General features: G+C 42.5%; 1 protein-coding gene across 2 annotated transcripts in view; it reads right to left on the reverse strand.

Annotated features, from left to right (window-relative positions):
* Nucleotides 1–9794, reverse strand: part of LOC112161680 (serine/threonine-protein kinase 32C) — an 89601-nt gene extending 79807 nt beyond the window's left edge. Inside the window, exon 1 of one of the 2 annotated variants that reach the window (XM_024297020.2) lies at nucleotides 9444–9794. In XM_024297020.2, the coding sequence (XP_024152788.2) occupies nucleotides 9444–9542 (99 nt within the window). In that variant the 5' untranslated portion in view covers nucleotides 9543–9794. The remainder of the gene's footprint in view (nucleotides 1–9443) is intronic. The other variant, XM_024297019.2, reaches the window with a different exon arrangement.
* Nucleotides 9795–20088: the final 10294 nt, after the last annotated feature.

Consider the following 20088-nt stretch of genomic DNA (forward strand, 5'->3'; position numbering starts at 1 on the left):
ACAGACTGGAGACCTGTCCAGGGTGTACCCCGCCTTCGCCCATCAGTAGCTGGGATAGGCTCCGGCACCCCCACGACCCCGAAAGGGACGAAGCGGTCAAGAAAATGGATGGATGGATGATGTACATACAGTGTAGCCCTGGCATTTATCCCCCAAATTTGGCTCAGACAAAATGGTGATGGTAATGGGATCATTTTATGGTGAAATTTGGTCAAAATATGCAGACAAACCAGATAAACTTTCAGGATTTATTGAAATCTTGAGAACATTGTTCTGACTAGCACTGGCTGTGAACGTTTTCTTTTGAAGCATCATCAATCTCTGTATCAAAAATCCTTTTTGATTTAGTGCAGATCATTTTCCAAGAGACATGCGCACCTTTCCATCTATGCTCAAGGCTCCATGTTCAAATCAGTTCTCCCAGTTCATCGCTTGCATTTCCACCAGGAAACAGTCTGCTCCCTTTGTCCTGCCGTTTTCCCTATATTCCCGTTTGTGCCATTCTTGGATACGTTTAGGATCCATCCCAAGGTGTCATGCAGATTCCTCACCAGAATGTTCTTTGGTGGAGGCCACCGCACAAAGTTTGAACGCTAGCCATCTCTACACTGGATCACAACACAGACAAACACCTGCGCACGAGTCGGGGGTGGGAGGGGGCTCCCTAAGCTAGCTGATCACCACTAGCTTAGCGGGAGAAAGTGTTTGTATTAGCCTGGAGGCGGAGTATATTCTTCCTGGAGGGGCCGGTTCTCAACTTGTGACGTCAGATCGTGAGGGCCCGCTCGCTTTTGTGGGTATGGGAGGGGCTACTGCTGAGCTCGAAGGATTACTTAGAAAAACTTGAACGGATCAAAATACCACTTTGGAGTTCTTTAGTGAGGAATGAACAGTTCAAACACTTGAAACCACCAAATGGTTTGTGCGGCTGTGTCTGCAGCTCACCACTCCCCCCGGGAACGAGTCAAATGTGGAGAACAAATTTCACACAACTATGTGTAAAACTTTACCTTTAAAGTCTTCCTTCAAGGAGGACGATTTGAAGTTCAGCTGCTCTTAACTTCAAGATGTTTAATCATTAAACAGCTGGTGTTATATGCATGCAGCTCAGTGAACAGAGGCTGTTCTGTGGAGGAACGTTTACAGTAAAGTCAAACAGGAACACAGAGGAAGAGCCGGAGCTCTGTTCTTCAAACACAGGAGAGGCTGCTGCACTTCCTTTCTCCTGATCTAAGGGGGAGAAGGACAATGTGGCCTACTTCTTTCTCCTTCAGCGCTGCTGTGTGGGAGAGGCAGGAAGTTCTGGCCCACATACACTTGACTTCTGTTGGCTTTCACAGGTATTTAGGGCACAACTGTGCTGCCCCTCCCCCCCGGTGCATCGGCTCTAATCCAGGTCTCATGGATCCCTGAATGCTGTTTCTCTGCTTCGGTCCTGTCTCCTCACAGCTGACAGCAGCAGACGGTTAGCATTATAGCACCATGCGCTGACCCCCCCCACACACAGCCTTTAGGGGGGAATGAGCTCCTCTATAGGTTTACATGAAATCTGTAGCACTGCATTTCTGCAGGTTTTGGGCACATTGTAATGTTCAGGACAGATGAAGGAAACGTCTTCAGCATGTTAGAGAGCTGATCCGTTTGCTCTGACTCACTCTCTAAAAGCTGATTTCTGTGAATAGAATTGATTCTGTTTGATTTGATGTTTCATTCTTAAAAACCCACTCCGGTGTAAGTGGTTTTTAACATGTTCTTGTGGCATTTCTCTGATGATGGAGAACATTTATTAAAAAATTAGACTTAAAATAGCATCTCTGAGTATGTTTTTTCAATGAATCAGAAGCTGTAAAAAGTTTGTAGATGTGACCCAGGTCCTACGACGACAAGCGACAGTCTCTCTGCTCCATTCTGATACATCCACTTACAGACAAATAGATCCATGAACGTCTTTGCTTTCCTCCCCTGAGCTGGACTCTGGATCAGAACTGTACTGTTGGATAGCTCTGGTATTGATCACCATTTTTGTTGCACCACTAATGTTAGGTCTGAGCAGTGAGGGGCTGTAAGATAGTTGGAGAGAGTGTAATCAAAGGGATGATGGGAAGTAGGGGTAGGCTTGTTCTCAACAGAAACTATGTCCTATAACGACACAGATTTTAGATGTGGGCTAAACCAACAGAACCCTAACTAAAAGACCACTGGGAACGCTTTCAGGTGATGGCAGTGGGACTAAAGTTCAAACTCTTCTTCTTTTGGTGCTGTTGTCTCTGTAGTAATCTCAGATTTTCTTGATGCTCTTCTGCAAACAGATTACAATCATGGAGGGATTTTTCAGGAGACGTGTGGACGCACTTCCCGGGAGGGGGGTTAATATGGCTGTGTGCAGATGCAGAGCAGAGGGGTGTGCAGTGTAGCCACGCATCCATAAGTTCTAATTCATTTGGAGTGAAGTGTTTGCCTAAAGAAGGCTGTGCAGGCGTCTGAGTCCACAGCTCACTGCTGTTTCCTGCTGGTTCCTCTCGTCCAAATGTGCTTTTCCACACTGAGAGGAACAGCTCTCCTGATGATGGTGGGGGGGCATCCTCATAGACCTTCAATTATGAATAGAGTGAGTTTGATGCATCAGTCAGTCAAAGTCAGGTCCTCTCGTGAAGTTGTCCAACCCACAGGACCCCCCACCATGGAGAGGGAAGACTTCCTCTGTTCTCTGCATCCTGGAGCATGAGTGTTCCTCGAGGACAAAAGCTGGACCTTTCTCAGAAAGCAGAGCTGATTTCTGATCAGAGAAGCTGGTTCCTGTTTAGTCCTGTTCTCCATCACAGCAGGTTTGGTTTTGGAACTATCTCAGCTGAATCTGTTTTAGCTTTCAGGAGACAGCTGCAGTTGTTTCATGGTCGGATACTTGGTTCTCCATAATGTCTAGATTGTGTTTTTAAGGCCCGTTTGGACTCACCTATTAAATTAAGTCAGAGATTCTTTTTTTCTTCAAGCTGCAGCAGCATCATGAGTGGTAAAAACCTGCTCAAAAGGGACTTTTGGAATGTGAGATTTGAACGTTCATTGAGTTTCATTGAGTAAACATTTGGTGGTTTGACAACCCCCCCCCCGAGTCCAACCCTATGTTCTGAGATTGCGGAGGTCCCAGCATCAAGATACAGGGACAGATTTGACTGAACACATCCAGTTCATTGATACAGTAGAGCAGCAGTTCAGCAGCAACTTCAACATCAGTCACAGGACAGAAAACACGAGTTTTCTCTACGATGGGAGGACGGGAAGCTAACGAGCACAAAGACACGGTGGTGAAACTGAACCTTCATTCCTGGTGCAGACGTAGAAAAGGATTCTTTCAGATCATCCAAACTCTGATCAGGAACTCCAGGTTTGTGCACAAAACCAACAGATTGATTTCAAAAACAGACAGAAATGAAGCAGGAAGATCCTCCAGAAAAGACTTGTTTGGTTTCAGCTCAGAATCTGTGGGTTTATCCAGAGCAGAGCCCCCAATCCCCCGCCAAAATGAATGGGATTACAAACTACCCAGAATTCACTTCAGTCAAGTGGCTGCTGTCCCCCATTCATGCCATCCTCCTCCATGAGATCTCAGAAAACATGCTTCCACTTTCATCCAGGCTTTCATGGGCTTCTCTTCTGTCTCCATAGCCCCTCCCACTAACACAGCCTGTAGCGGTGGGGGTGGGGGGATTGGGGGTGAGCGCCCACTGAATAGATATGTCCATCACCAACTAGTTATGTGCTTTATTATCAATTCCACTCTGTCAGACATCTGTGATGAACCTGCGTGAGCTCATCTGTAAAAGAGAGAAGCAGAAGACCCCCCTCCCCCCAGCAACACCTCGTCAGGTGTCACGCTCTTAATCCCTCCTCCAGCATGGAGGCGGGCACAAACACAGGATAAGCAGCAGCGACCTTTCCTCCTCCAGTTGTCAGCATCAAGCTGAGCTGGAGTCTTTGAAAACTCCTTCGCTGCTGCTGCTGTCAGCACCTGCACATCACCTGAGGCGTGAGCCGCCGAGGTGGACGACGCCTTCGCACGAGGCCCGCCCAGCGGCTTTCATCGAGAACGGCCGCTCTGATCCATAAAAAAACAGCAAACAACCCGGGGGGGGCACATTCAGTCTAGTTTAGGTCCAGGCGTAAATAATCATTTCCATTTAGCCGCGAGTCTTTTACACATCAGGAGGTTTAAATAGAATTGAAGCATCTTTAATGTCACAGTAACGCCTGTGATTTTCTTGTTTTAACAAGTCCGAATGTCCGCTGGGAAAATGTCAAAGCTGTCAGCCGAAGCAGCAGGAACCAGAGGCAAAAACACCACCGAGTTGAAGAAAAGCAGCAAACCAACAGTCAATGATATGCAATCATCTACTCAGATCATCGATTCAGTGTGTTTTCACGGTAGCAGAAGTCTGGACTACCATAGGTTTGTCGAGATCACTTCCAGCAGAAGTTTTGTGTCATTTCCCCCTCATGAGCGGAAATGAAACCTTCAGATCATCTTCAGCTTCGACTGAAGTTCAGTTAGGAACTAAAGCTTAAACAGGGGTGTCGAACTCAATCACACAGGGGGCCAAAATCCAGAACACACCTCAGGATAAACATTTACTGAACGCTGTGAAACTACATTTTTAAACTTTGAAACCGTAACTTTTTAACATAATTATGAACGAGATATATAGCATGAAGAGATATAAGCTGAATTTGGCCTCTGAATATGGTGAAACTGATAGCAAGCTAAAATATTATCTAAACCCAGAATAAGCCAAAAAAAAAAAAGAAATTAGCTAAAACAGCTAGCATGTAGCTGAAATATTAGCTAAACTTTAAAATAGCCTAAAAAATCTTACAAAAATGCCAAAATAGTCCAAAAAGCTAGTAGAATGCTAATTTTTAAAACTTTAAAACCGTAACTTTTAAAAATAATTATGAATAATATAAAAGCAGGAATATTATTCCAGAATAAATCAACTTAAACCTTAAATAACTTTCAGTATTTTAGTCTACATAAAAATATATTTTGTCATAATTATACAAGTTAGAAATGAGTGCAAGATAACATCGATATCCTATAATATAACAATTCAGCCCTTCAGATAATTCTATCCGGCCCCCGGGCCTTGACTTTGACACATGTGATTTAAGATCTGAGGCACATAACTAAATCATTTTCACTCATTTTAAACTGTATTTGTTCAAAACTTTAACCACTTTAGTGCAATTTACCAAAATACTGAAATATTAGCTAAATTATTCAACTTTGGGGCCGGATCCGGCCCTCCGGGTAATTCTATCCGGCCCCAAAATTGAAAAATTTAGCTAATATTTCAGTTACATTCTAGCTTTTTGGCTAATTTAGGTTTTTTTCTGTTTTAGGCTATTTTGAAGTTTAGCTATTTTTCAGCTACATCCTAGCTGTTTTGGCTAATCTATGTTTTTTTATGGCCAATTTAGCATTTAGCTAATATTTTATCTTGCTATCAACTTCAGCGTTTTTATCTATCAATTTCAGCATCTTCAGCAACCAAATTCAGCTTACTGCATTCACACTAGCATTATCACAGGTAATGCTGTATGTTTACTTAATAATTATGTTAAAAACTTATGGTTTTAAAGTTTTAAAAATGTCATTTTAGAGTGTTCAATAAATGTTTATCCTGTTCGGCCCGCGACCCAAAGTGTGTTTGGATTTTGACCCTTGTGTGACTGAGTTTGAGAATCAACTCTTTAGGAGTTTTTAACATTCCAGGAAAACTAAGGATCATCTGACACACATCCACGGCCTTCCTACCACAGCCAATCACCGCGGAGCTCTGCAGACGGTGGAACAGCGACTGCAGCGGCTCAGGAAGCTGCTCTGAATGCAGAAAAGGGAGAATCTGCTCGTCTTTGACGGAGGAAAAAGTCAACGCTTCAGCATTCAGAGGCAGTAATCTGATTACTCTGTGACATAAATCTTTATCCTCATCCGACGCTGCCGTAGACATCCACGCACACATAAATACTCACACCAACACACAGACACTGGGTGAAGTGTGCTGGTCGTTAGCAGAGCTTCCTGTTGCTCTCAGCTGCATGTTTTCTGTCCGTCTCTGCTGGATCACAGCTGGTTTTAATGGCGGTCATGGTCAGACTTCTGTAAAGGTTGGTGAGGAGCAGCTACCTTCGAACACTGTAATCAGGCGGGACAGTGTCTGGTCTGGAGCCTGCCCAACAGTTCACCTGAACAGTCAGCCAGGAGCTCCAGCGCCGATGACTGTCAGACAAACGGCTCTCATTGGTGGGTTTCTGCTGGTTCCTTCTCCTTACAGAACCTCATAGAAACAGGTTAAAAACAATCAGAAGAACCACAACAATTCATTAGCATTAGGGCTGGGTTAATAAAATAGATTACTCGATTCAAGCTTAACAGAATCGACTCATAAAAATATAAATCGATTTAGCACATAAAGCTAAAGTCTGCTAGCTTGATGCTAATATTTAATGGAATTTCCCATAGGACGGCTAATGCTAACGTCCGGTCGACGTAAACATACATTGCTGACTAAATGATCATCTTTATAAACCCAGACACTGATTTTCCAAACTCTTTTAAGGAAATATTTTTTAAAGTAACCATTTCTGGTCTAAAACAGTTTTTTCCTCATGCTTTCTTCTTCTTCTAGAATGAGGTGTAATGCTATAGTATGATCTCCACCTAGTGGTCAAACTGAAACGTATATATCGCATATATCCACCAACCAAATGTCAGCCCCGCCCCCACGCTTCATTTCTGAATTAGATTCTAAATTCTGCAGTTCTCTCTTAAGGCCATCCACGCTCCCTCTCCAACTTTCTGTCTGACCTCCATATTTCCACCTCCTGCTGCTCTCCCCGATCCTCCATCCACCCCTGTCTGCCTCCTCTCCGTGGGGGGGCTGCACTTCAACTCCAATGCTCTCTATGACTTCCAAAACATCAACTTTCTGCTCAGCTTTGAATTCAAACGTAAGTGTTTCAGTTTGAAGCTGAGAAACTGTATTCTTTGTGTTTGCTCTTTTCAAAGATGTGATGTTCAGTAAAGCTGGAGAACCACAGATGACACACACTGACAGTTCTCTAAAGTGTGGGAGAGACTGGACGGATGCACACCTCAATCAATTCCACAGCTTTTCTCTCTTAATCAAACTATCTGCCAAAGCAGCCTTCCTGGCAGCTACACCTAATCATCAACCTGACCGCCTGATTATGTCTGCAGGCTTTACAGCCAAAGCCGCTCCGCTTTCCTGTCCAATGTAGGCCACACGCCGCTTTCCAGGAAGAGGCCTGACAGGCGTCAGCAGACGTCTCCAGCCGCGGTCGGCGTCCACGCCACGGCGGAGGGCTCGTCCGCAGCACTTTGAACGCTGTCCGTCTCTGCAGAGCGAGTTGTGGATTACACCCCTGCATCACAGCAGATGCACATCTGCAGCACAGCGCGGGTCCAGCCCCCCCTCCAATGCATGACCCCGACCTCACGCTCCCTCTGTAAATGTCATCATTTTGGACAAAAACCTTTTCTGATCTCAGAGGAACCAAACACAGCCAGAATCATCGACAGTCTATAAGAACTGGACACAGTAACCCCTCCCCCCTCACATTTCAAACAGGAAGTACCAGCTGGTGTAAAGAGGCCAAAATCCCATCTACATCTATAGAGAAATAAACACTCCTTCTGTTGGTCAGAATGAACGTTCCAGCTCTAGGACATTTTTTAACCCTTTAACACCAGAGTTCCAGAGTTCTGGAGGGATTTTTGTGCCTCCGTATTGCAAGCAAACGTCACAGTTTTCAGTTCAATATTTTGAAAGTTGCAAAAAAATGAAAAGTGTTAAGAAAAAGAAATCATAATTTGCTGATAAAAAATCTTTAATATTTGCTTTCAAAAGCTTTTATTGCATTTCAAAACATTTTTTTACTTGCAAAAAATATTTTTGCTTTTGCAAACATTTTTTAAAAATATTTTGTCAAAATATGTGACTAATAATCTTCAAACTGTGACTTTTGATTGCAATATGGTGGCACAACAATCACTCCATACAGTGTTTATGTTCTTTGATTTACTGAAGCTTTTCAACCGTTAACATGATAATTCCAGTGGATTCAGAAGCAGAAAAGCAGAATCTGCTGGAATTATCATGATAACAGTTGTAAAGTCACACTAGTCACAGATTTTGTGTTTAAGCGTCACTGTCGACGCCTCCGTTTTTAAAGAGTTGACCTTTTCTAATTCTCTCTTTTTTCTAATAGATTTTCTTTATTGAAAGTTATTCACGTTAGAAACTGGCCGATCAGCTGGCTCAATAAGAGCATGTGGTGTCCCGACCTCGAATGCTCAAACCTTTGATTCTCCCGAGCTGCTTTCAGTGGACGGGTGTGGCTTTCCAACAAACTCTCTCCTGATTAGCCAGAGAGAAACGATGACTCAGACGGTTCGGACCAATCACTGCTCACTAACGTCATCTGGTTCCAACATCGTGGGAGAAACGACTTAATTTTGCTAGAGTAAGGAAGGTAATAAGGAATTTTCTACTGGTGATGTCACAGCTGACTGTCCAGCTCTATATACTGTCAACGACCAAAGTCGACTGTAGACCGAAGTCAGGATGGAGACTTGTGTCCAGAAGACTGAAGTGGGGCACGGACACGTGAGTGTGCATGTGCGTGTTTGTTATATGCATGTACACAACAAACACAAGCATGCATACCACACACACACACACACACACACCCCCACACACACAACACACACTTATGAACATACCACACACACCCACACCCCCCCCACACACACACAACACACACTTATGAACATATCACACATACACACCACACACACATTACATGCAAATGCAGACAACATACACACTTGTGCACACATCACACATGCACACACCATGACCACATCCCTGCAGTGAAATGGCCTCATTTGTTTAACTTTTGCCAACTTAGGCAGAGTCTGTTTGTGTTGTACCCCCCCACACACCCACACACACACAGCTCATGGGTTGCTGAGGGGGGGGGGGGGGCAGTAATCTGCCCATCACTATGAGTTTGTGGCTGCGTCTCCTTCAGGTTCTAAACATCTTCTTCTGCAGGGAACTGGTTTTCAGAATAAAAGCCTCTAGATGAAGCAGTAATTCTGCTCGAACCCTCAGTTTCCTACAGCGAGATGTTCTGATAATGTCCAAGAATCTAAACACAGTTCTTAAAACTTTTGACCAAACACTTATTTCCTGTCAGCGCCTCTGTTTGCTGAAATCTCCTCACTATGAGCTCCACGAGACTCCCAAAGTTTCTTCATCTGTTAGGAAGCTTTGGACCGGATCCAACAGACCCGAACTGACTCCGAACCCCAAACTCCGAGCTTCGTTTCGGAGCCAGCAGCTGCTGGTTCGGTCACTCACCATCTTCCTTCTCGTCGAAAACGGGTCTCTTTGAAGAGCTGTTGGCCCCCATCCTCTTCTTCCACTTGCCCCAGTGAAACATTGATGCTCAGATTGCATTCCTCGCCTCTGGAGAGAAACTACAGCTCCGCGCGGACTCCCTCCTCAAGAGACGGACCGGGGAGCCATGCCGCGTGCCGTCCCGTCCCGGGGATGCTCCGGTGATCGGTGTGAGCTGTCGGTCCGCTGACGGCGGGAGACGAGCCGCGGGAGGCGCGAGCTGCGCGGGTACGAGCCAAGTTGGAGCGCTGCTCGGTCAGTGTGAGGCTGTTCTGTGGGAGTCACAGCTGTGGAGGAAAACAGCTGACACCACCGGAAAACGCGCAGCATCCCTCCAAAATAAAAGCCCCCGAGATGATTGGGATGCAAGAGTGGGTCCAGATGGGAAATTCTGTCTGCTTTAGAGCAAAGCACCTCTCACAACATGTTGTTCGAGTCAAAGCAGAACAACAACGCTTTCAAATGTTTCGTTAAATCCAGACATTTAGCAAAAATGGATGTAAAATCATTCTCATGTACTTTCAAAGGTTTCTGACCTCGACTGTCTGGTAACCTCTGCTGTTTGTCTGCTACTTTAAAACTGCACTGAATCATCGTTCAGGCAGACAGGTGGACTAACCACAGATCAATCACCCACTGGTTAACAGTCAGGTCTGTACAACAACTCTAATTTATCTTACCCTCCATTTTTGATGTGTCGCACAACTGAAAACATTTAAGTAGAAAGGTTGCATTACCTGCAATAATGCTAGTGTGAATGCTTTCTGCTGAAAGTAGTCACTGCAGATGCTGAAGGGATTTACTGTTATTTGCAAAATGTTAAATTTGCTTAAAGAGTGAAAATGTTGCGAAAGAACTATGAAAGAGAGCTGAAGTTGACCTAAATTTTTGAAAAATGTTTGGTAAAATGGCTTAAATATCCCTAATACATGCCAGGTTTGCAAAAAATATTTATCGTGTTGCTTAAATATGAGTTAAATTTAAATTTTGTCCCAAAAAACTTTAGTAGATGCATAGACTGTTTAATAAGAATAATTGATATTCATGCCAATGAGTAGATTTTTAATTTCCCTGCAGGCACATCCCAAAAGGATTAATCAAGCTGTCTATCTATCTAGATGCCGGCTAGCTCGCTGCTGAAATACTAGCCAAACTCCGAAATAGCCTAAAATTCCCCAGTAGACTAAGTTAGTCAAAAACATTAGAATGTTCCTAAAATATTAGCTAAACTCTAATATTTTTGAAAATTACTATAAAATATTAAAACATATCCCATGAATATATTTAAAGGCTTGTTGCTAATCTTCTTAAAATTTTGAATTTGAAGACTTCCTCATTCATTTCCTATGTAGCATATTTTGCTCGATATTTCAAAAACTATAAAGTTGATAAAAACCAAAAATATAAGCAGTAATGTTCTGAACAAGATGAACATTTTGATTCCAAGATTGATGAAATCGCTGAAAGTGTGATTGTGATTTTACGTGCTGAAAAGCGTACAGAAAGGAGCAGGAGAATCTCTTTAGTGTGACTGTTTACTAAGTATTCACACTATTACACAGAGGGAGAAGAGTGTCCAACCCAAGACATGGGCTCAAATCCAGAAAACTTAAAAAATGGGATTCAATGCCTTCCTGTTTGGCTCTTGGTGTTAAAGGGGTTGAATTGTGGCGTTAAATGCTTCCTGACTGCAGCTCGCCACTCTCCCCAGAGCAGGGGTCTGTAACTTCTAACATTAAAAGAGTCATCTGGTCTAGTTTCTTACAGACCAGAACCCACCGAGAACCACGTTAAAAAATAAATAAAACCCACCCTGTGTCAAAAGGTCCTCCTGCTGCAGCAAGATAGTCAAACCTGATGTTTTCATCAAGATTTGGTGTGCTACTGTCATTTTTTACTCTCAGATATAAACAATAGTGCTGATAGCTGAAGATGCTGAAATTGATAACTGAAAATACTGAAGCTAAAATATTTGCTAAATGCCAAATTTGCCTAAAGAACTAAAAAAAAAAAACTTAGGTTAGTCAAAACAGCTAGCACGTAGATAAAATGTTAGCTAAACTCCAAAATAGCCTAAAAAATCTAAAGCAGAATGCAATTTTTTAACCTTTAAAACAGTAACTTTTTAACATAATTATGAGTAATAAAAATGCAGGAATATTATTCCAGAATAAATCAATTTAAACCTTAATTAACTTCCAATATTTTACTATCCATAAAAATATATTTAGTCAAAATTCTACAGGTTAGAAATGAGCGCAAGATAACATCGGGTCATTAATAACAATAAAATAAAATGATCTGGAGGGCCGGATAGAATTACCTGGAGGGCCGGATCCGGCCCCCAGGCCTTGACTTTGACACATTTGATTAATCGGAATAGACATGGGAAAGAAAAGTATGGAGCAAGATTCACCAGATTTGCACCAAGCCTCTTCCAGCTGTAGATGGTAAACATGCACACAGTAAAAAAGAAGAAAAAGAAGAACAAGCCCCTCCCTGCTTTGAAACGTGCTTTAGGATCTCAGGCACAAAACACATAACTAAATCCTTTTAAACTGCATTTGTTCAAAACTTTAACCCCTTTAGTGCAATTGACCAAAATAAAAAACAATGTTTGGAGTCTTTCATTTGACTAACTGTAAATTAAAAACTCAAATTTAAATAACATTTCTATAGAATTTCTGACAGTAAATAAAACTTGTTTTGCTTAGTGGTTTGACATGTTAAATATCTAAGCAGAAATGACACACTTAAATAAATGATCTATTTTTCCTCAATTGTTAAGAGTTTTTCACTAAAGCTAAAGAGCCACTTGTGGCTCCGGATCCTCAGGTTGGAGACCCGTGGCATACAACCATTGACTGTAAAAAATGTCTTTCTTATACAGTCAATGCATACAACAGACTTCCCACTCCCGGTTCAGTTGTGTGGCTTTAACCTTTAACTTACACCAATACATGATCTTGATGCATATTATAGTACTTACAAAATGTAATTTTAAGATATATTTGATAAAAAACAAATCAAGTGTGTATTTGACATCCTTTTACAGATTCAGCTGTGGGTACTGGTGACTCCCGGACCAGAGGCTTTTACAGTGAAAGGAAGCACCGGAAGCAGCAGTGTATGTGTGCTGTGAGCGCTTCACACCCGCGGGTCGCAGCTGCAGCAGCTGCTGCTGCTCCGTGCAGCGGCTGCAGAATGCTGCAGGTACCCGCGCGCGCAGCTCTGAAACCTGAGAACAAAGCCTCGCGCTGCTGTGGCCAGGAGACGAGTGGGCGGAGCCGGACCCGGAGGAGGAGCCGGGGGAAAAGTCAGATGGTTGCTGGCATCACAGGACCCTCTTCTGGTTCCTCCTTTAGGCTTGACATGATCAGGAATTCTGGTTTATTTCTGCCGCCCCATAACCTAGAGATTTATATTCTTTTAACACAATTATGCTGATTTCCCCTCTTTAATCATTTTTGATGTAAACCTAAATGTGCTGAAAATCCTAAAGATACAATCACCAAACTTTGTTATCAGACTAAATATTACCTATTTTCACTAGTTCGTTGTTAATGCTGGCTAACAGTTGCATTATTTTGTCTTAATTATTGAAGCAACTTCACAGAAGTGTTCTGTTAAAGATGAAATAAGGTTAATGAAATCAAAAAGGGAAATTCTGGATGTGTTTATTACGTTTTTTCAGGTTTCCTTTTTGGTTTTCAAAAGTATCGGATCAGGACTCGATATCAAATACTCCAAATCAAATGAGTGAAGTAGGCAAAATTCTGATCAGGACATCCGCCTTCAAGTGTGCTGCCTCACTTGGGATGCTCATAAAGCAGTGTTCCCCATTCCTGGTCCTCCAGAGCCGCCTGCCTGTTTTCCAGATCTCCAAGCCCTGCCAGCTGCTGACTAGCTCAGTCAGATGTCTCCACATTCTGATTGACTGAACACACCTGGTCCAGGTAATCAGTGTTATTTCCATGAGCGTTTCCACAGAGTGAAAGAGAGCCCGGGTTTGTTTTTGGGAGCTGCAGCATCAAACCGCAGATGCTGAGGACGCTGACCCACAGCAGCACGCTTCCTGCTGGTCCACTGAGGAAGTTCCGGCTCACGCAGGTTCCTCTCAGCATCTGGAGGAGCGCATGCAAGCAGTCGCAACCGGATTGACTAGAGCTGAGAGTAATGGATTACTTCTGTACTGTAGGATAGTAATCATGCAAAACGGCAAAACGTATTTACTGTAATCCAGCATCTGTTTTATGTCAGACTAAACTGACACTAAAAGACGTTCATCTTCCTATTTCCCCTTTGTCAGATCAGATGTTTTCTACCTGCTCTGCAGGTGACTCACAGCACCACGGCTGTTGTAGTGAGTAGACAGGTTAGAGTTCAGTGAAATTCTCTGAAAGTAATGGACTGAAGCTGCAGGCGGCCCTTAAAGCTCCTGTGGAAACTCAGAGGATGCAACAATTCTGGCTGTAAAACCAACCGTCTGATAGACCATTAGGCTGAACTGTGGGAAAAGTGAATTGTTGCATCTCGTATGTTTATGCTGAAGGTGCTGAATGTAAGAATTTATCTCTTATGTCGCAGGCCCAGTATGAGCCAACTGAAAAGTTTTCTTCATTGTTACTCTTTAAAAAACCTAAAAAATGATATTTCTGAATTTTTGCTTTTTGTTGTTTTCCAATAAACAGAGCTTATATCAAACCTGAAAAACTGTGACCAGAAAATTGAGGTTTAGGCCAGATGGTGTAAGAAGTGTTTGGCTGCATCCAGAGGAAACGATGGGAGTCTCTGGAATGCAGAGCTGAAAGCTAAGCTAAAGCTGCAGCACTGGTAAACAGACATGTCCACATGGAGACAAAATAGGATCATCCTGATCTGTGCCTGTGTAGTTCTTGATCTGTAATTCATACAATACATTTTGTGCATAAATGGAACAAAAAAAAATATAAAATACTATTTACACATGTTCAAATTAAAATTACAACAGCTTGAAACACACAAAACCACATTTACACAGAAATCTGATGTGACACTCTTTTCACATCTCAGAGATTCCTCCGTAAGTGATGCGTTTAAATTAGGGCTGTGCACGTTGACGCCTTAATGCGCGTCAATAACGAATTAGGATTAACTCGTTAATATTCATTAACGCAAATGAATGGCACCTAAGAGAGCAGTCCTTCGCTTTGCTTCAGCAGTGCAGTTTTGTGTGCAAATTTCATTTGGTATTATTCGCAGACAATAAGTGGTCGGCTGATACTGAAACTAAAATATAAAAAAGAATTGCTATTAATCATGATTCATTTAAGTTTAAATGGTTCTAGAATGCTAGGTCAGCAGAGTTTTCTCATCAGCTGCTTTGAACTTAGATTGTGAATAATATCTGGTGAAACTTTACATTCTCCCTCTATTTTAAACAGATATGCCTGATTCTTAACATTAACAGTCTAAATATTTGTTTTTAAAACATTCAACACTAAAGTTTTTCTGTTCCCTTCACTGCTTCTGGATGCACTTTCTCTGCAGCACCTTCACCACGGTTGTCTTCCAAGGTTCAGCACAAATAATGATTACACATGGACAAATGCAAAGTTATGTACAAATTAAGAATTGCGCACACACAAATCCAAAGTTACGCATAAACAAAGTTATGTACAAGTCAAGAATTATGCACACACAAATTGGGGTGGTACCATTTTCTCTATATATCTTGAAGGATCCAATATGGCGTCCATCTTTGCATACGGAGCAAGCTAGCGTAGCGACTCTAGCCTATTTAACTCATTGGTCAGAATGACCATTCTTGCTCTGACAGCTTCTTCTATATGTTCTTGATAATCCTCTTTTTTTTGAATATCTGATTTTCATTGTTTCAAGTTATTCACGTTATAAACTGACCAATCAGATGCCTCAGTAAACGTAGGTGGTTTCATGTCCATCATTAAAAACATTTGATTGACAGATCCTGCCGAGTCCTCTCTCAGTGGAAGGATGTCCAATTAGCTCACTCCTGATTGTCCAGAGTGGTTGCCATAGAAATGCTGATCAGACCGACTTGGACCAGTCACTGCTAACTGACGTCATCCGGCTCCAACATGGCGGCGTTCATACTGAGATAAAAAGGCGACTGAATAGACTTCTTTGGTTGAGTAAAGCATCTTCCATGGATGACATCACAGTGGCTTGTTCCAGTCCTCAGCTAGAGCTGGTCGTCCGGGCCACTCTGCAGGTTCTGATGACGCTGCAACGAGCAGCGAGCGCCATGTCGACTTCTCTGAGTGAATCGAACTTTGTCCACGTCTTCTCAGTCATCTGCTCTTTGTGTCCAAGTCCTAGACCAAAAATAGCCCCCTCCCCGGTTCCACTTCTGTTCCCTTGGAGACGGGCTGCTCTTTTGTGTCCACCTTCCAGCTCTGTAATATTTTTAGAGAGATCCAAATGATCAATAAGCTGTGGGCTCTGAGCATCCTTCTGTAGACGGCCCTCCACGGGGGTGGGGGGTGGGGGCAGCAGTGAGCCCCAGCCAGAGGATTTCTGTTCCTGCCTGTGGGATTGTTGGCAGAGATGTGGCCCCCACCTTCAGAAGAGGATCCTCTTTGCTGGAACTGGTTTCCAGTGAGTCTACAGCAGCTGCTTGGACATAGACCTCCATGTTCTCCAAGTTCTTCTTCTTCCTGTGGTCTGAAGGGCCAAGCATTTCATTGGTCTCATCAAAATGTTTCTTCATCCAGACAAAGGCTGATGAGGCAGAGACTCTGAGTCATTCTTACCCTCAGAGATTCATAATTATGGAGTCCATCATTTTCTTGGGAAATTGTGAGTTTGTTGAGGGTTGTTTGTTCTTCTCCTGATGCACAGAAAATCCTCCAGATTATTTAGACTGATCTGAGACGTGCTGAGGATGTGTGATGGAGCCAGACCTGTTTTCTCATTTCCACACATGAACATCCATCAGCTAAGCAGCAGTTTCAGCATCGCTGCAGCTTGATTTTACAGCTTTTCTCTCCACAAAGCTGCTCAACCTTCTAATCAGCCTCGACGTTAGGATTACTGACAAACATCAGAACTGCTCTGACATTCTGGTTCTGAGCACCAAGAGATCCAGAGAGAGACAAGCGACGCAGAAACATCTGAGGGCATGAAAACAGCTCTGAGCTCCACTGATGAGCAACACCTGATTATACCAAACCATTTGGTCTTGTTAATGTAAATGGAAACTAAATGATTTTAAAAAAGAAGGAAGAAATAAAGTATGTCTTCTTTTTAAGAATATAGACAGAATCTGTTTTCTTCTGCTTAAGTTATCCCAGGAGGGAATATCTGCTTCCACAAATCAATTTTCCTTCTGATGCAATGTTTTCTACCCAGATGTCTGCAGGAGCAGCTGGGTCGAAGTGACGCTAGATAACGTGAGCTCTGCAGCAGCGAGGGCGGAGTATCTGCAAAGATGACACTTTCCTAACCAGATTCTCAGAAAGCAACCACATGGGATGAAAAAAGTAAAAAACAAAGCATTTTGTTTCATTTTTGCTCTCAGGAAAGCCAGCAGGAGGGCTGGCATCGTCCCTGAACTCCCTCTGTTTGACGCTCAGCACATGCAGAGGCCTGGGGAGAGGAGGGAGTCTGCAGACAGGCCGGAGAGACAAACAGGCTCTGCTGCTGAAGATGAGAGAGTAAGCTGATTCCAGCCTCAATTTCATCTCACATTAGACATCCTTCAGTCCCTGTACTGCTATTTTTGAACCAATAAATTAGATTTGGCTTGTGCCAAAGGACACTGTCACTAGAAAGCCTGAATGTTGATTCAGAAAGCAGACGTCACGGTGCTAAACTGGCCAAGATAGGAGATCAATGCAGGTTAATATCAGGACTGCTGTGTAAACACTGGAGGAACAATCAATGTCCTCACAGCCATTTAGCCCAGAAGCCGCTTCTTTGGACGCACGTCGATTATCAGACCTTATCTGACTTTCATAGAAGCCAAGAGGCTCTTCAAGCAAAAATCACACATACGGAGAAAATATCTGTGCTAGAATAAAGCAGAAAATGCCATTCTTTATCTGCTTCACCTACAGTGAGACTACTGGCCACAAGGGGGCAGCAAAAACACTTCTTTACATGGTTGTCAATTGGATGAAATGCTCTGAAAATGCCACAAAATTAGTCAAATGTAACGGATTATCAACTAGCGTTAATGATGAGGCTGCAGCATCAGTCAAAGTGCATCAACGCCTGCAAAAATCCCAGAGTGAGCATGCAGCAGCTGTGCAGCCAGGAACTGAATATTCTCATCATCTTCTGTGCACCAGAAGGCAGATTCAAACCCTGTGTGCAGAAATAAAGCGGGTCACAGCAGAGGTTGATGTTTGATGGGTGAGCTGCAGCATCATCCCAGCAGTCTCTGAATCTGTTTAATGAAGTGATTAAAAGACTCTCAGAGGTGTACAGACGACTTTGTCAGGAGCAAATGTTTACTTTCAAAGCCATTTTGTGTTTTCTTACAAGAACCCTCCTGGTTGGTGAAGATGTACACGTAGCAGCACCTAGTGGACAAAGAGAAGCTGTACAACTATCAGAGACCCTCAGCAGTTCCCTGGCTTTGTTCTTCTAAAAAAAAAAAAACATCTATAAAATAAGAAAATCTAGTCCACCAGAGACTTTCTTTTACACACCCATAAAAACAGACCTCATCTAAACCAGAACAGTCAAGCTGAATGATCTGATCATCCGGTCAAACTCAGATTCTTGACCTGAGATTTTAAATCTTGAGCATTTCAGCCCTCTAGATGAATCCAAAAAGTGAAACAGGTCTGTGTGGACAGGATGCAGGGAGGAGTGGCCAATCAGGATGTGGACGAGGCCAGAGCCATAATTCATGAGTCCCAGCATCCTAAACTCACCATCCAAACTAGCCCTTCTTCTCTGGTGGACTCCAGCTCTGGAGAGGACAAGAACTTCTGCAAAACAGGAAATGTGAAGCAAACTGTTTCCTTCCAAGCATCTGTCTGTGTAAATACTTGTATAGCATTAATCTACCTTCGTTGAAGGCCAAAAGAGCTTTACATTCACACACTGATGGTGGCTCCACTGCCAAACACTGGTGCCAACCTTCCACCAGAGGCCGCGTGGTTCAGTGTCTTGCCCAAGGACAGTTCAACAAATGGTCTGACAAGGCAGGATTGAGCCAGCAATCTTCCAATCAGTGGACGACCACCCTACCGCTGCACCACGGCCGCCCTTGGGGAATGACACCTGTGCTTTTGAATGGTATTCAAATTAAAGCAATTTTAACCAATGAATCCTTAAAAATGAATAGAATAGAATGGGAAGCCTTTACTGTCACCGTACATGGTATGATGGTTTTTATGTAGAGTTCTCTTCAATGACGACAGTCAATACAAATAAATAAATAGAAAAACAAAGCAAGTTTCAAAAAATGTGCAAGAATGAGGTGGACAGCGGTGTAAAATTATCATTCATTGCAGTCACAGCTTTTTGAGAGAAACTCTCCCCAAGTCTGTTTGTTCTGGTCTGTAAATGTCAAATCCTCTGAGTGTGTGACCTTTTCTCTCTAGTTTTCCACCTCAATTTTAATATTTATTATGAATGTATCACATTAACAGTGGGACTCTTTAGACACTAAAAAGATCATTAAGTCTCCAGGCATAATGAATACCTTCTGTGTCACGGGCACAGGTTAAGTTATATTCCACATGGAGCTGCTTGATCCAGATGTTTCAGGCTCCCATTGACGCTGCTGTGTTAAAAAGAAAGGATTTAGTTTATTGCACGTGTCAAAGTCAAGGCCCGGGGGCCGGATCTGGCCCTCCGGGTAATTCTATCCGGCCCTCCAGATCATTTTATTTTATTGTTATTAGTGACCCAATGTTATCTTGCGCTCATTTCTAACTTGTATAATTTTGACAATTTTTTATGGAGAGTAAAATATTGAAAGTTATTTAAGGTTTAAGTTGATTTTTTCGGGAATAATATTTCTACCTTTTTATTATTTATAATTATGTTAAAAAAATACTGTTATATAGTTTTAAAAATTGGCAATGTGCTAACATGTCGGACTATTTTGGCATTTACTAAGATTTTAGCTAAAATTTCAGCTACATGCTAGCTGTTTTGGCTAATTTAGGTGTTTTTTAATTTGTTTAGGCTATTCTAAAGTTTAGCTATTTTTTCAGCTAAAATGTAGCTGTTTTTGTTAATTTAGGCTTTTTACATTTCTTTAGTCTATTTTAATGTTTAGCTATTTTTCAGCTAAATACTAGCTGTTTCTTTCAAACTTTGGCTTTTTTTGTTTTGTTTTTTAGGCTGTTTTGTAGGTTAGCTAATATTTCAGCTACATACCATCTGTTTTGGCTAATTTAGGCTATTTCTTAATAGCTTTTAAGCTGTTTTGGAGTTTAGCCATTATTTCTGCTCCATGCTAGCTGTTTTGGCTAATTTAGGCTTTTTCAGCTTTTTTTAAGGCTATTTTGAAGTTATTTTTCAGCTACATGCTAGATGCTCTGACTGACCTAAGTCTTTTGTGGCTAATTTGGCATTTAACTAATTTTAGCTGGCTATAAGCTTCAGCATTTTCAGCTCTCAG

Source organism: Oryzias melastigma, linkage group LG15, assembly GCF_002922805.2.
Source record: "Oryzias melastigma strain HK-1 linkage group LG15, ASM292280v2, whole genome shotgun sequence".
Taxonomy (NCBI): Eukaryota; Metazoa; Chordata; class Actinopteri; order Beloniformes; family Adrianichthyidae; genus Oryzias; species Oryzias melastigma.